Raw genomic sequence first — 14,915 nt, 5'->3', positions numbered from 1 at the left:
CTGCCTTTTCCCTACAAGGACCTTCTGCCCTTTTAATTCTGTATGGCCCCTATATCCTTGGGGATACATTCCTGGACGTACTGAGGAACAACGAAAGCATGGATGAGAGTGCAACCTACTGAAATGAATGACTTCTGGCAGACTTGGCCATAAAGTTGTGCTGGAGGACCTCGAGAGATTCCTAGAGAGAACACCTCTCCATGCATTTCTAGGTCTTCCAGTGCAACTCTGTGGTCAAGTTCTGTTGGAAGCATACCATAGAATCATGCTTGAAGACATAGAAAATGCCTAACAAGGGTAAGTGAAAACGCTATTACTGGTGCCATACATACAGAGGATGTACTGTACATTATTTAATGGGAAGAAAGGTTTGTTACAATACTAACACTTAAGCAGCTATATTCCTTAGAATGACATGTGTGTCTTGTTACTATGCATATTTTCAGAATCAGATGCCATGTTTAGTTTTTGTCATTAGATGCTCCTTAATATTCAGGTCTGGTCTCAGGAGGAGGATGTAGCACTTGGGAATAAAGATGCATCCCAGGAGCCCAGCGCTGGAGGCCAAGATGGAGAAGATCTGGACGGCCACCATGTACTTTCCCTTGGTGCTCAGGTAGGCAGGCACAAAAGAGATCCAAATGCTGCAGAAGACCAGCATGCTGAAGGTGATCAGCTTGGCTTCATTGAAAGCCCCTGGGAGCTTCCTGGCTAAGAAGGCCACCGTGAAACAGATGGCCGCCAGGAAGCCCAGGTAGCCAAGAGCACTGCAGAACATGGCCACAGACCCTTGGTTGCATTTGAGGATGATTTCTCCAGGCTGGGAGTACATATCAGAGTCAGGGAAGGGAGGATAGACCCCAAGCCAGATGGAGCAGATGAGAAATTGGACAAACGCAGGGCAAATGACAATGGAGTTTGCAAGACTTTTCCCCAACCATCTCCTTGCGTTGCTCCCAGGCTTTGTGGCCAGGAAGGCCAGCACCACAGTGATGGTTTTAGCCAAAACGGAAGAGACAGCAATTGAAATGATGATGCTGAAAAGTGTTTGTTGGAGAAGGCAAGCTCCTTTGCTTGGCCGGCCAAGAAAGAGGAAGGAGGACAAGAAGGAGAGAAGGAGGGAGACAAGGAGAAGGTAGGAGAGGTCCCGGTTGTTGGCTTTGACCAGTGGGGTTTCATGGTTTTTAATGAAGATTCCTAAGACAAAGCAGGTGGTTAAGGACAAGAAGAGGGCAAAGGAGGCCAGGATTTTCCCCAGAGGTTCTTCATAGGACAGAACGTTTATATCCTTGGGAATACACTTATTGTGGTCGTTGTTGGGGTGCTGATCATCTGGACATCGGGAGCATATATCTGCATCTGTAAAGATGAAGAACCAAAAGAGTGATTTTGACATCACCTGCTTCTGTCCTCCACTGGATCATATGGAAGATCCTTTATTGTAACCAAGAACTGTCATGTCTCCAGTCTACTATACACTCCTTTCTTTCTTAACTCCTCTAAAGGGACAATTTCTCTCCCTCACAACATCAGTTTGATTCTGGCCTTTGTTTGTTACTGAGCCATAAGATAGATCCTGCTTCTGTCTGCTGAACACCATTAAGAAGCCATCTTCATGCCACAGTCTTTAAGAATCAGTGAATCTTGGAAAGAGCCTCCTACCTTTCTGGGCAGAGAAGGTCCCTTCTGGGCAGAGAAGACAGTCATAGCAGCAGATGGGCTCTCCTTCCTGGACTGCCTTGTGCAATCCAGGTTGGCAGCTTTCCACACACCTGGCATGAGGCAGGCTCTACCCATGAAGAGAAGGAAGAACAAGGAGAAAAGAGTTAAGAGTAGAAATGGAGGGCAATGAGTCACAGATCTGGGAAAGGAAGACACAGCTGAACCATCAGATGATTCCAGTTCCCAGGTGATATGGCCTTAAGGTTATATGTAGGTTTGGGTGAAGAGGGCAGCCTTGGTGGCATCCCCTCTTCGCTCATTGAGGCCTTCGAAAAAACCTATTTTCAATTCACAGTGCAGAAAACCATGGGCAGTAGATATTAGGAAATGGCTACAAACTTCTGCATGTCTGCCCTTCAGACCTCACCTATTTTGATACCTTTAGATGAGAAGGAAAACGATCCAATATCAATGCAGGAAATTGGCTTTGGCTAGAGGTTTTGGAGAGGTTTTGATAGCTCTCCATATCCAAAGATAGACAGCTACCTTTAGGCAGCATTTTAACACTCTGCAGTGTAGACTCCAACCAAACATCGAGAGAGAAACCCCAGAGGTGCAGGTGAGGGTCAGGAAAGGCATAGACACTAGGGACCACATAGGAAACATGCAATAGCAAAGCCTTTGACTGCAAATATCACAAAAAACTAGGGAACACTCTTAAAGATATGGGAGTGCCACTACATCTGACACTCCTGATGAGAAATCTGTCATCCTCTGAAATCTGATGAAAAACCTGTCATCCTCTGGCCTGCGCGGGAGTTGACCAGGCAGGCCCAGCTCCATCAGGGCTAGCCTGAAGAAAGAGGCTCCTCCCTCCATGGTAACTGTCATCTTCCAGCCTGCGAGGGAGTGAACAGGCAGGTCCAGCTCCATCAGGGCTAGCCTAAAGAAAGAGAGCCCTCCCTCCATCGTAACTGTCGTCCTTCAGCTTGCAAGGGAGTGAACAGGCAGGCCCAGCTCCATCAGGGCTAGCCTAAAGAAGAAGAGCACTCCCTCCATCGTAACTGTCCTCCTTCAGCCTGCGAGGGAGTGAACAGGCAGGCCCAGCTCCATCAGGGCTAGCCTAAAGAAGAACAGCACTCCCTCCATCGTAACTGTCCTCCTTCAGCCTGCGACGGAGTGAACAGGCAGGCCCAGCTCCATCAGGGCTAGCCTGAAGAAGAAGAGCCTTCCCTCCATCATAACTGTCATCCTTAAGCCTGTGAGGGAGTGAACAGGCAGTCCCAGGTCCATCAGGGCTAGCCTGAAGAAAGAGAGCCCTCCCTCCATCGTAACTCTCATCCTTTGGCCTGCGAGGGAGTGAACAGGCAGGCCCAGCTCCATCAGGGCTAGCCTGAAGAAGAAGAGCCCTCCCTCCAGTCCATCTGCCTTGGTCCAGGCCTCCGAGGGAGAGAAGAACCACTGGACCTCATCCTCTTTCCCACCACCATTCTCTTCTCCTTTTGTGTCATGTCTTTTGGATTGTAAGCCTGAGGGCAGGGAACTGTCTAATTAAAAATAAGGCCACTATGAGAGCCTTTAGGGCTGAACAGTGGGGTCTAAATACCAATAATAATAATAATAATAATAATAATAATAATAATAATAATACTTAGGGTAAGAGGTAGTAGCCTTTGTTAGAATGGAACATGGAGAAACAGCCAAGGCTGCATTCTATCATCCTGTTTGTTCAACTTCTATGCAGAAAATATCATACGAAGAGCAGGCTTAGACTTATTGAAGAAGGTCAAAGAAGAAAGTGTAAAGACAGGCTAACTGCTGAACATAAGGAAAATAATAATAATGACCAGAGAGAACCAAAATACATTCCATCTAGATAATGAAAAAATCAAAATATTTAAAGACTTCCCATACCTTTAATCAAACATCGATCAGGAAGCATACTTTTGTCAAGAAATCAGAAGAAGATTAGGAATGAATTGAGCTGCAATGGACGAATTAGAAAAGTTCCTAAGGAGTAAAGATATACAACTGAGCACAGAAATTAGGAGTGTCTGAGCCATTGTGTTCCGCACCACCATGTATGGATGCAACAGCTGGACAGCGAAGAAAGCGGACAAGAAGGAGATGCATTCATGTGAGATGTGATTTGAAACGTATTGATGGAGAAGAGTGATCGTGAACAAATGGCTTGTGGACAGATCAAGCCGGAATTCTCCCTGGAAACTAAAGCCTCATAGACAGGCCAAAATAAAGCTGCTTCAGGACACATTGGAGGTATGTTGTTTAAATGCTGCATGAGTCCTAGGAGGCCGGAAGCCATGCCAAAGCCACGCTCCAGTCCTATGGACTGCAGCATAGCTTTGGCACAGCTTCTGGCATCTCAGGAGGCATGCAGCATTTAAATAGCATACCTCCAATGTGGCCCAAAGCAGCTTTATTTTGGCCTGTCTGTATGGGCCCAAAGATGACTAGATTGAGGCTGTGGTCATAGAATCATAGAGTTGGAAGAGACCACAAGGGCCATCCAGTCCAACTCCATTATGCCATGCAGGAACTCTCAATCGAAGCATCCCCGACAGATGGCCATCCACCCTCTGTTTAAAGACCTCCAAGGAGGGAGACTCCACCCTCCTCCATTGAGGAAGAGTGCTCCACTGTCCAACAGCCCTTACCCTCAGAAAGTTCAGTCAGCAACCAGGGTCTTTGCTCTTGCAGACGGGAGTCCGGTGTGGTCTTCTGATCCAAAGGATCTGGATGCCTCTAACACTAGTGCCTTCCCCTGTCCTCCCTTAAGCCACTCATCCCCAGGTCTCTGTATTGATCCTTCCTGTCTTTCAGATTCATGGCAAGAAATTGCCTCCCCTTGCATCAGATTCCGATGCATAACTTCTGGGTCTTGGGGGGGGGGGGACTCTACAACTTTAGCAAAAAGAAAACTAAATCATCAAGATAATTATAAAGGGGAAATAATTACCTCTGCCGTGTCCTGAACTCTCCAAGCGCAGGTGTTCAGCGGGAGAAAATAAAATGTTTGTGAGGTCCAAAGAAGTTGGGATACCGCCGTCAGTTAATTTCCACAACGGAATTCAACTTTTTGTTCCACTGAACTCTGAATTCCTTAATATCCAAGGTATAGCTTTCCAAAAAGTGTAAATGAACTAGACTTGTAATCTTCCAAATGTGGCATGGATGATTTGATTTTACATTTATATTTAAATTATATTATTCTCTGCTCTGAGGGAAAAGTGGCTTTTATATGAAATGAATTATATGTTATATGTTCTATAATATTTTATATTATTTCACATATATGTTGCTTTTTCCCAGAGTGGGTGGGACTCAAGAGAGTTTCCTAACAGAGTCAATGAAAAAAACCTTCACAATATTTAAAAAATAATAATTTATTTCTTTAAAAAAAACAATTAAATTCACCAGAAAAGCAGTGAGATGCACTCAGAGCTAATGGCCTATATATGGACTCCAACAAAAGAGGATTACTCACTGGACACACTCAGCGGTAGGGTTGCTGAGGGTCTCTTTCTAAAATGGTGAGATGGTGTCCAATACACCAGAAACATCTGTTTTTCACAGTACCAGGTTCTGAGGTCCAAAGAGATGGTTAAGAGGTATATGGTTGCCCTGTTTAAGCATTTGAAGGGATGTCATATTGAGGAGGGAGGAAGCTTGTTTTCTGCTGCTCCAGAGAACAGGATGCAAGTTCCAGGAAAAGAGATTCCAGCTCAACATTAGGAGGAACGTCCCGACAGTAAGGACTGTTTAACAGTGGAACACACTCCTTTCTCGGAGAGTGGTGGAGTCTCCTTCTCTGCAGGTCTTTAAGTAGAGGCTGGATGGCCTTCTGTCGGGGGATGTTTTGATTGTAGGTTCCTGCATGGCAGAAAAGGGGTTGGCCCTTGTGGTCTCTTCCAACTCTATGGTTCTATGGTTTAGATACTAAGGATTTATCACACCATCCTGTTGTCATGTAACAGTCTGTTGTTTAAGCAAATGGAAATATGCCTTGCTGTGGCTACATGGAACTGGCACCTTGTTCCATTGACCCAGATGTGATCGGTGGTTCCCTGTGTAGTCTTAGAAGGGGCAAAAGCAGAGGCACCCCTGTTCACCTCTTGTCTTTCCTGGATTGATGGTATGGTGAGGTTGGGTCTCTACATAGGCTTCCAACAAGCTGCAGTGGCACAATGTCATGGAACATGATGTGATGTTGGCTTGAGGGCTCCTCTGTGACATGATAGCCAGTGCCATCAACCTGTGTGCAGAGCCATGGACTGCTAGAATCACAGGATCATAGAGTTGGAAGAGACCTCAAGGGCCATCCAGTCCAACCCCATCCTGCCATGTAGGAACTCTCAATCATAGAATCATAGAATTGTAGAGTTGGAAGAGACCACTAGGGCCATCCAGTCCAACCCCCTGCCATGCAGGAAATCCAAATCAAAGCATCCCCATTGACAGATGGCCATCCAGCCTCTGTTTAAAGACCTCCAAAGGAAGAGACTTGACTAAAATCTCCCTTGAGGGAGTGTGTTCCACTGTCGAACAGCCCTTACTGTCAGGAAGTTCCTCCTAATGTTGAGGTGGAATCTCTTTTCCTGCAGCTCGCATCCATTGCTCCAGGTCTTAGTCTCTGGAGCAGCAAAACATGATAAGGCACGAATCATTAGAAAAGACAATAATGCTAGGAAAGGTGAAGAGGGATAGAAAGAGAGGGAGACCACACACCAAATAGCTAAATTAAAATAGGGAGACCACAGGCATGAAGTTACAGGATCTAAGCAGAGGCCTGGAGGACATGGTCTTCTATGTGTTTCATCCATAGGGTCACCGTGGGTCAGGGACGGCTCAAAGACAGTTAACAACAGAAGGTTTCTCTTGCATTTTAGAAACATGTTGATCCGTAATTAATTTTTCCTGCAGATGGAGCTGCTTTGTAGCCAGTGACCTCTTGTGTTCTCCTGAAACTGTCCATTGGGTGACTTGTTGACCCTCCTCTCAAGTTCTGAACGGATACCAAATTGAACGCTCCCCTTTCCTCACCTGGTTCATCCCTCTGAGCCACATGAGGGCACTTTCCTCAATCTTGAGGTTTTGGGCTGCTGATTCTTGCCTCTTCAGATGCCCAAATTTCCCTCTGGCAAATGAGCCATTGGGCCACACCATCATATTCCAGACATCAAAGCTGGCAGCCAGTTCCCCATCTGCATCCAAGTACACTCCATCCATGGACACATTGTAGACCCCAACATTTCTCAGGAAAGGGTGAAGCTGGAAGGAGAAAGAGACATCCTGGTTATCTTAGCATGGCCTATTTGGGATCTCCCATAAAATGCAGTTAGGAGACCCTAAAGCTGGGATCTTTTGGTCCTTAGACACTGTCTTTTGCTTTTTCCCCTTAATTTTCCTCTCCTCCTCCTCCACCTCTTTCTCTTCCTCCTCCCTGCTTTTCATTTCCATTCCTTTCATATTCCCTTAGAGATTTACAGATATCTAGTGTTGAGGTCATAGAATCATAGACTCATAGAATCATAGAGTTGGAAGAGACCAAAAGGAAAATCCAATCCAACCTCCTGCCATGCAGGAACTCTCAATCAAAGCATCCTTGACAGATGGCCATCCAGCCTCTGCTTAAAGACCTCCAAAGAAGGAGACTCCAACATTTTCAAAGGGAGTGTGTTTCACTGTCAAACAACCCTTACTGTCAGGAAGTTCCTCCTAATATTGAGGTGGAACCTCTTTTCCTGCAGCTTGCATCCATTGCTCCAATGTGTCCTATTCTTTGGAGCAGCAGAAAACAAGCTTGCTCCATCCTCAATGTAATATCCCTTCAAATATTCAAACAGGGCTATCATATCACCTCTTAACCTTCTCTTCTCCAGGCTAAAAATCACCAGTTCTCTAAGGCGTTCCTCATAAGGCATGATTTCCAGACCCTTCACCATTTTAGTCGTACTCCTTTGGACACACTCCAGTTTCTCAACATCCTTTTTGAATTGTGGGCACAATATTCCAAGTGGGGCTTGACCAAAGGAGAATAGAGTGGCACTATTACTTCGCACTGTTGACTCATGTTCAACTTGTGGTCTACTTGGACTCCTAGATCCCTTAGATATAGGAGATCATAGATTAGAGATGTCTAAATCTTGTTCAGCCAGGTGTCCCCCATCCTATATCTGTGCATTTCATTTTTCCGCCCTAAGTGCAGTACCTTACATTTCTCCATGTTGAATTTCACGTTATTTGCTTTGGCCCAGCTTTCAAGTCTATTCAGGTCATTTTGAATTTTGGTCCTGTCCTCTGGAGTATTAGCTACTCCTCCTAATTTGGCGTCATCTGCAAATTTGATAAGTATGCCCCCAATTCTGTTCTCCAAGTGATTGATAAAGATGTTGAATAGCACTGGCCCCAGGACAGAGCCCTGTGGGACCCCACTGATCACTTCTTTCCAGGATGAAAGGGAGCCGATGTTGAGCACCCTTTGGGTTCGGCCGGTCAACCAATTACAGATCCATGTAACAGTTACTTTGTCACAGGATCAGTCTCTCCCAGCTGGTCATTTTCAGAAGTGTTGGGTTACAAATAGTGATGAAGGGGTTGTAATCCAACCGATCTCCAAAGGACCAGGTTAAGGGGAGCTGGGGGAAACCGTTTGCCAGGTTCTGCCCCATCGCCATCTGGGGAGCCTAGGAATGGAAATTACTTGTCCCAGAAAAAGCAAAGCATCCACTAGTGAGCCAAGAGGGATATCTTGGAGAGGATGGAAGGTGAGGGTGATGCAACCTGTCGTTCAATAAAATGCCAGTGTGTGTGTGTGTACCAAATTAGGGAAGGTTGTGTTCCACAGTTTAGGTAAGAGAGGAGCTTAATGTCCATTCACCTCTCCTTCGAAAGCCACAATCCCTTTCCAGTAAACCCTCCAGCCTGGGAGGGATGAAGGCATGCCATCATTGGGCAAAGAATGAGACCTCCTCCCTCCCCATTCCCTTCCCAGAACTAAATTGGCGTTGGCTGGGGGATTCTGGTCCAGACAAACCAAAAGATAACTCTTCTTTGCTCTAGAGTGGTCTGTGATGGAAAAGGAAATACCTGCCATGGCTGTAGTTGGGGAAGGCCCAACCTGTCTCTGCTGCCTGTGATTGTCCTTCTCTTGGACATGGCTGAGAGCGCAGCATGCAAAGCATGGGCCATGGCCAGGATGCTGTAGTAGACATTGTGGCTGTCGTCTCGCATCAGGTGGTCTTCAAGCAAGTGAAGGGGCAAGTCCTCCGTCTGCTCACATCTGTTTCGACTTTTCACAGACCGTGCATACTTTGAATAGAAACACTTAAATCGATTAGCTGGGTAGGAGAAAGGGTTGTGGTCATTGATCTGGTCACGTTTGGGCCTCCTGTTCATCTGGATAGAGAAGTACAAGAACAATTGGTTCTGCTGGAAATGTATATTGCGATGGGAGAACCTTGGGCTGAGGTCCCACAAGGCTGTGGTGATCCAGACTTTCCCTTCAGTGGGCTTTACCGCCTGCTCAGAAAAAAATATTAGAAAGACTACACTGTCCACTAAAGAGCGAGTATCTCCATAGCAAACAAAGACCTTGACTTGTCTCCACCTGTGAAGCATTTGAGAGGTGAATGTCAGTTTAGCGACAGTCATTTCTGGGAGCATTTCCGAGAGGGCCATGCAGATCCCATGGCGGGTGAGCTGAGGCGTCAGGGTCCTCACAAACCTTTCTCCGTTGTCATTGTCTGGAGCAAGAAGGCCGATCCAGGTCCATCCAAAATGCAGCAGGAGGAGAACAATCCCTGGGTACAAGGTTTCCCCTTTGGGAATCATCCCATAGAAAAAAGGGAACTGGGACTTGTCATGAAGGTCATGGGAAATAAATCCATAATTAGCCTAGTAAGAAATAAAAGGGATTGATGTCTTCTTAGAGAGCCACTGGCGGAAAACTCAACTCTCATTTCATAAGACATGCCAGGTGGGTCACTGGAAAAAACAGAAGTGACCATATAGCACCTATCTTAAAACTGCTCCACTGGCTGCCCATTGGTTTCCAGGCGCAGTACAAGGTGTTGGTTTTGACCTTTAAAGCCCTACATGGCTTGGGTCCAACCTATATACGGGATCATCTCCTTCCGTATAATCTGCCCGCACACTCAGGTCTTCTGAGAGGAATTTATTGCAACCTATAAAGACCCAATTGACGGCAACCACCCAGAGGACCTTTTCCTCCACCGCTCCCAGATTATGGAATGGCTATTAACAGCTTAGACTACTTTAAAAAGGCTGTCAAGACGCATCTCTTCCAGCAGGCCTTTCCTGAAGAGCAAACCCGGTCATCAATTGAATTGAACCCACCATCTCACTGTGTACTCAGTAGCCCCATTTGCCAGTCTCTGATTATTTTAATGTATTGTTTTAATGGTTAATGTGTTTAATTGATGTTTTGGGAAGGGAGAGAATAAGTGGGACATTGGGTAGTGCATGCTTCTTTTTAATTGTAAGCCATCTCAATTGTCTTTTTGACAGAGAGGCAGGATAAAAATAAAGCTTTCATTGTGGAGTCGGAAGGCTTTCATGGCTGGCATCCATAGCCCAAAAACCCCACAATAGCTTTTATTATTATTTATTATTATTTTTCCACATGGGAAAAATAAGAAATCTGTTCATTTCACTATTTATTATATATATCTTTATTGGTGTTATTAAAGTGTGTTAACAAAAAAGAAAGAAAGATAAAGGAAGAAGAAAGAGGTGGGAAGGTGGTGCTGGAAGAGAATGGCATAAGAGGAGATGAGGGCTAGGCATATACATTGAGAGGAATTGATCATATATCCAACAACTGACAATTTCAAGGATTAAAGAATTTGGCTGTGGGAATTCATGGTCCTGTAGAAAACAGGACACCAATTTACGCAATTTGCTATAAGAAATTCCATTTCAGATTTGGATTATGCAAAGACTGTAATGAGTTCCTTAACCTGCAAACTGAAAGATACTGAAATAAAATAAATGCAGGATTTTGTAAACATTTCAAAACCTGGTCTAATTATAGATATAGATATAGATAGATAGATAGATAGATAGATAGATAGATAGATAGATAGATACTTTCAACTTAACTGATATCTAGAGATTTAAATATGGATAAGCTCATAGAATAGAAGTGGAAGAGACCACAAGGGCCATCCAGTCCAGCCTATTCTGCCATGCAGGAAATCCAAATCAAAGCATCCTTGACAGATGGCCATCCAGCCTCTGTTTAAAGACCTCCAAGGAGGGAGACTCCACCACTCTTTAAGGGGAGTATGTTCCATTGACAAACATCTCTTACTGTCAGGAAGTTCCTCCTAATGTTGCGGTGGAATCTCTTTTCCTGTAGTTTGCATCCATTGTTCCATGTTCTTATCTCTGTAGCAGCAGAAAACAAGCTTGCTCCCTCCTCAATATGACATCCCTTCAAATGTTTAAAGAGAGCTATCATATGACCCCTTAACCTTCTCTTCTCCAGACTAAACATATCCTGCTCCCTAAGATTCTCCTCATAGGGCTTCATGGTTTCCGGGCCCTTCACCATTTTTAGTCGCTCTCCTTTGGACACACTCCAATTTCTCAACATCCTTTTTAAATTGTGGTGCCCAGAACTGGACACAATATTCCAGGTGGGGCCTGACCAAACCAGAATAGAGTGGCACTATTACTTCTCTTGATCTAGACATTATACATCTATCGATGCAGCCTAAAATCGCATTGGCCTTGTTAGCTGCCACATCGCACTATTGACTCATGTTCAACTTGTGGTCTACTTGGACTCCTAGATCCCTTTCAGACGTAGTTTCATTCAGCCATGTGTCTCCCATCCTATATCTGTGCATTTCATTTTTCTGCCCTAAGTGCAGTACCTTACATTTCTCCATGTTGAATTTCATTTTGTTAGCTTTGGCCCAGCTTTCTAGTCTATTCAGGTCATTTTGAATCTTGATCCTGTCCTCTGGGGTATTAGCTATTCCCCCTAATTTGGTGTCATCTGCAAATTTGATAAGTATGCTCCCAATTCTGTCATCCAGGTCATTGATAAAGATGTTGAATAGCACTGGGCCCAGGACAGAGCCCTGTGGGACCCCACTGGTCACTTCTCTCCAGGATGAAAAGGAGCCAATGTTGAGCACCCTTTGGGTTCGGCTGGTCAACCAATTACAGATCCATGTAACAGTTGCCTTGTCTAGCTCACATTTTAGAAGTTTGTTTGCAAGAACGTCATGAGAAACCCTGTCAAAGGCCTTACTGAAATCAAGATATACTATATCCACAGCATTCCCTTCATCTAACAAGCTGGTAATTTTATCAAAGAAAGAGATTAGATTTGTCTGGCATGACTTGTTTCTCTGAAACCCATGTTGACTTTTTGTGATTATGGCATTGCCTTCTAGATGTTCACAGACTCTCTGTTTAATGATCTGCTCCAGAATCTTTCCTGGGATTGACGTCAGACTAACTGGAGGATAATTGTTGGGATCCTCTTTCTTCCCTTTTTTGAAGATGGGGACAACATTTGCTAATATCCATTTCTAATGCATCATACAACTTTACCAACCAATCTTCTTCTTATAGATTCATAGAATCATAGAGTTGGAAGAGACCACAAGGGCCACCTAGTCCAACCCCCTGCCATGCAGGAAATCACAATCAAAGCATCCCCGACAGATGGCCATCCAGCCTCTGCTTAAAGACCTCCAAGGAAGGAGACTCCAATGCACTCCAGGGAATGAGTGTGTTCCACTGTCGAACAGCCCTTACTGTCAGGAAGTTCCTCCTAATGTTGAGCTGGAATCTCTTTTCCTGCAGTTTGCATCCATTGCTCCGAGTCCTAGTCTCTGGAGCAGCAGAAAACAAGCTTGCTCCCTCCTCAATATGACATCCCTTCAAATATTTAAAGGCCATAGCAATGGAGAAGGTGGAGGGAAGGAGGAGGAAGAGAGGAAGGCCCCAGGCCAGAGGGAGGAGGGTCTCTCCGATGGAGGTCCCAAGGGTTTGGGGGGGAGGGGTTTCAGAGATTATGCAGAGCAGGGGAGGACAGAGGGGGGTCTTGAAGATGTCTCAGCCATAGGGTTGCCATGAGTCAAGATCAACTCAAGGACAGTTAACAACAAACAACAACAACAAATATATTACACAGTCATCAGGACTAAGCCCCTCTATGGTGATCCATACCTGAGGGATTTTGTAGATGGACAGCATGTTTGAAATATGGATGGAGATTTCAGAATCAGCCCCTTCAACAACTGCTAGCAGTTCCTTCTGTCTTCCACAGCTGTAGTTTGGGATGTTCTGACCTTTAACCGCAAGCATATCCAGCAAGAGATCATATGTGATCCTTGCATTGAAATAGTTGTCAAAGCCGTTGTATCCCAAGGTGAAGTTGGGTAAGAGTTTGGGGTTCTGGTTGATCTCCTGAATGGCAAGGCAGAAGGTCGGGATGTCAGTCTGAAGTGGGCTTAGTTGCCTGTAAATACAGAAAGAAAAGAAAACCCCAGCTGTACCATCCCCTTGGTAAAAAACATACCACATTTCTGTAACCTGAGGCATTTGTCCCACTTGAGCTGACTATCCGAATGAGAAAGGCTTGGGCAGATGGGTGTCAGTCTTGGCGCATCTGTGTTTTGCACCGATGGAGACAGAAGAGTCTGAAACTCTTAATGCCGGGACTTTTGCTAGGCTCAGGCTGGGAACTGAAAAGCTAAAAGAATAGATGGAAAGGGAGAAGCTTAGGAGATGAAGAACTACCATTCAGGAAGGATATTTACAAGGGGAACAACTAAGGGAGCTGGGTAGATTTAGCTTGGAGGAAGGAAAATGGATTAGAGAGATGATAGGATAGTATCTAAAAGGGTATTATAAAAAGGATGGAGCTAGCTTTTTTGCTCCAGAGACTAGGACATGAAGCGATGGACCACCCGTCCCATAAAAATAAAGGTCAGAGATAGGTCCAGGCCAGTACCCAATGCCCCTTTCCTCCAGGCCTCCTAAATTCGTTCCAGGTAGACTGGCACACCATTTCTGCCCCTGGGCAATTAAATACCTTTTCATGTGGATAGAAGGAGAGACTGCAAAGGAGTCAAGTTTAACCACAGTATTAAAAGTAGGCAAGATTCCACCAATGAGCTGGTCTCCCGGCCTGTAAAAACTGAAAAGGTCTGGTGGATCTCTTCCTAAATTCAGAAGGCACTTTGCCTTTGGGATGATGGCCCATGTGGCAGAGGAGTGGAGAAAAAGGCGCAGCAGGAGAATCAGGATCATGCTGGCCCTGAAGGTGCTGCGGCATCTGAATCCTGCTGCTCTGGGCAAAAGCAAGTCAGCAACCAGGGCCTTTGCTCTTTTAGACAGGAGCCCGGTCTGGTCTTCTGATCCAAAGGATCTGGATGCCACCAAGAGGAGCAACACTAGTTCTTTCCCCTGCCCTCCCTTAAGCCACTCGTCCCTTAGGTCTCTGTATTTATCATGAGATTGCCTCCTCTTGCATCAGATTCCGATGCATAACTTCTGGGTCTCAGGGGAAAACTCTACAACTTTAGCAAAAAGAAAACTAAATCATCAAGATAATTATAAAGGGGAAAATAATTATCTCTGCCGTGTCCTGAATTCTCCAAGCGCAGGTGTTCAGCTGGAGAGAAAACATGTTTGTGAGGTCCAAAGAAGTTGGACATTTCCATCAGTTAATTTGCACAAGGGAATTCAACTTTTTGTTCCACTGAACTCTAAGTTCCTTAATATCAAAGGTATAGTTTTCCAAAAAGTGTTGATGAACTACTTTGAGTTTATCTTTCAATGGCGTAGATCATTTTATTTTATTTTACATTTTGTATTTATATTGTATTATTTCCCACTCTGGGGAACAGTGGCTTTTATGTGACATGAATTATATGTTCTATGTTCTATAATATTTAATTTCATTTCACATATTTGCCACCTTTTCCCCAAAGTGGGTGTGATTCAATGAAAAAACTTTCACAATAATGTATTCACCAGAAAACCAGTGATATGCACTCAGAGCTAATGGCCTATATATGGACTCCAACAAAAAAGGATTGCTCCTTGAACACACTCAACACTACATCAGCAACATTTGGTTGTCTAACAGACTCCCTATCTGAGCTGACACAGCTGGTCTCAGAGTTGTTGTTGGAGTCACCCAGACTTATAATTCTGGGCGACTTCAATATCCCAGTTTAAGAGGT

At 44.8% G+C, this 14,915-nt stretch overlaps 2 protein-coding genes across 2 annotated transcripts; both read right to left on the bottom strand.

The window, feature by feature from the left end:
• Positions 1-448: 448 nt before the first annotated feature.
• LOC149320272 (vomeronasal type-2 receptor 26-like) lies at positions 449-8,789 on the bottom strand. Its single transcript, XM_089499287.1, has 4 exons — positions 8,770-8,789; positions 6,724-6,951; positions 1,663-1,789; positions 449-1,359 (listed from the first exon to the last, which is right to left on the bottom strand). The coding sequence occupies exons 2-4, from the start codon at positions 6,907-6,909 to the stop codon at positions 449-451; spliced, it is 1,224 nt and encodes a 407-aa protein (XP_089355413.1). The 5' UTR covers positions 6,910-6,951; positions 8,770-8,789.
• Positions 8,790-9,016: 227 nt separating this feature from the next.
• On the bottom strand, positions 9,017-13,248 carry LOC149320271 (vomeronasal type-2 receptor 26-like). The gene is made up of 3 exons (XM_089499277.1): positions 12,892-13,248; positions 9,140-9,576; positions 9,017-9,020 (listed from the first exon to the last, which is right to left on the bottom strand). The coding sequence occupies exons 1-3, from the start codon at positions 13,246-13,248 to the stop codon at positions 9,017-9,019; spliced, it is 798 nt and encodes a 265-aa protein (XP_089355403.1).
• Positions 13,249-14,915: the final 1,667 nt, after the last annotated feature.

Source organism: Sceloporus occidentalis, unplaced genomic scaffold (assembly GCF_023333645.1).
Source record: "Sceloporus occidentalis isolate IW3139 unplaced genomic scaffold, rSceOcc1.0.p SCAF_1, whole genome shotgun sequence".
Lineage (NCBI taxonomy): Eukaryota > Metazoa > Chordata > Lepidosauria > Squamata > Phrynosomatidae > Sceloporus > Sceloporus occidentalis.
Note: the sequence above shows the minus strand (reverse complement) of the source record. Positions and strands in the feature narration are given on the sequence as shown.

Coding starts and splice junctions, on each gene's coding strand:
- LOC149320272 (XM_089499287.1), bottom strand. CDS start 6,909: ATGGATGGAGTGTACTTGGATGCAGATGGGGAACTGGCTGCCAGCTTT. Junction 1,790..6,723: donor GGCTCAGAGGGATGAACCAG/GTGAGGAAAGGG, acceptor CTTCATGGGTAG/AGCCTGCCTCATGCCAGGTG. Junction 1,360..1,662: donor GACCTTCTCTGCCCAGAAAG/GTAGGAGGCTCT, acceptor TCATCTTTACAG/ATGCAGATATATGCTCCCGA.
- LOC149320271 (XM_089499277.1), bottom strand. CDS start 13,248: ATGTGGTATGTTTTTTACCAAGGGGATGGTACAGCTGGGGTTTTCTTT. Junction 9,577..12,891: donor CCATCTACAAAATCCCTCAG/GTATGGATCACC, acceptor ATTTCTTACTAG/GCTAATTATGGATTTATTTC.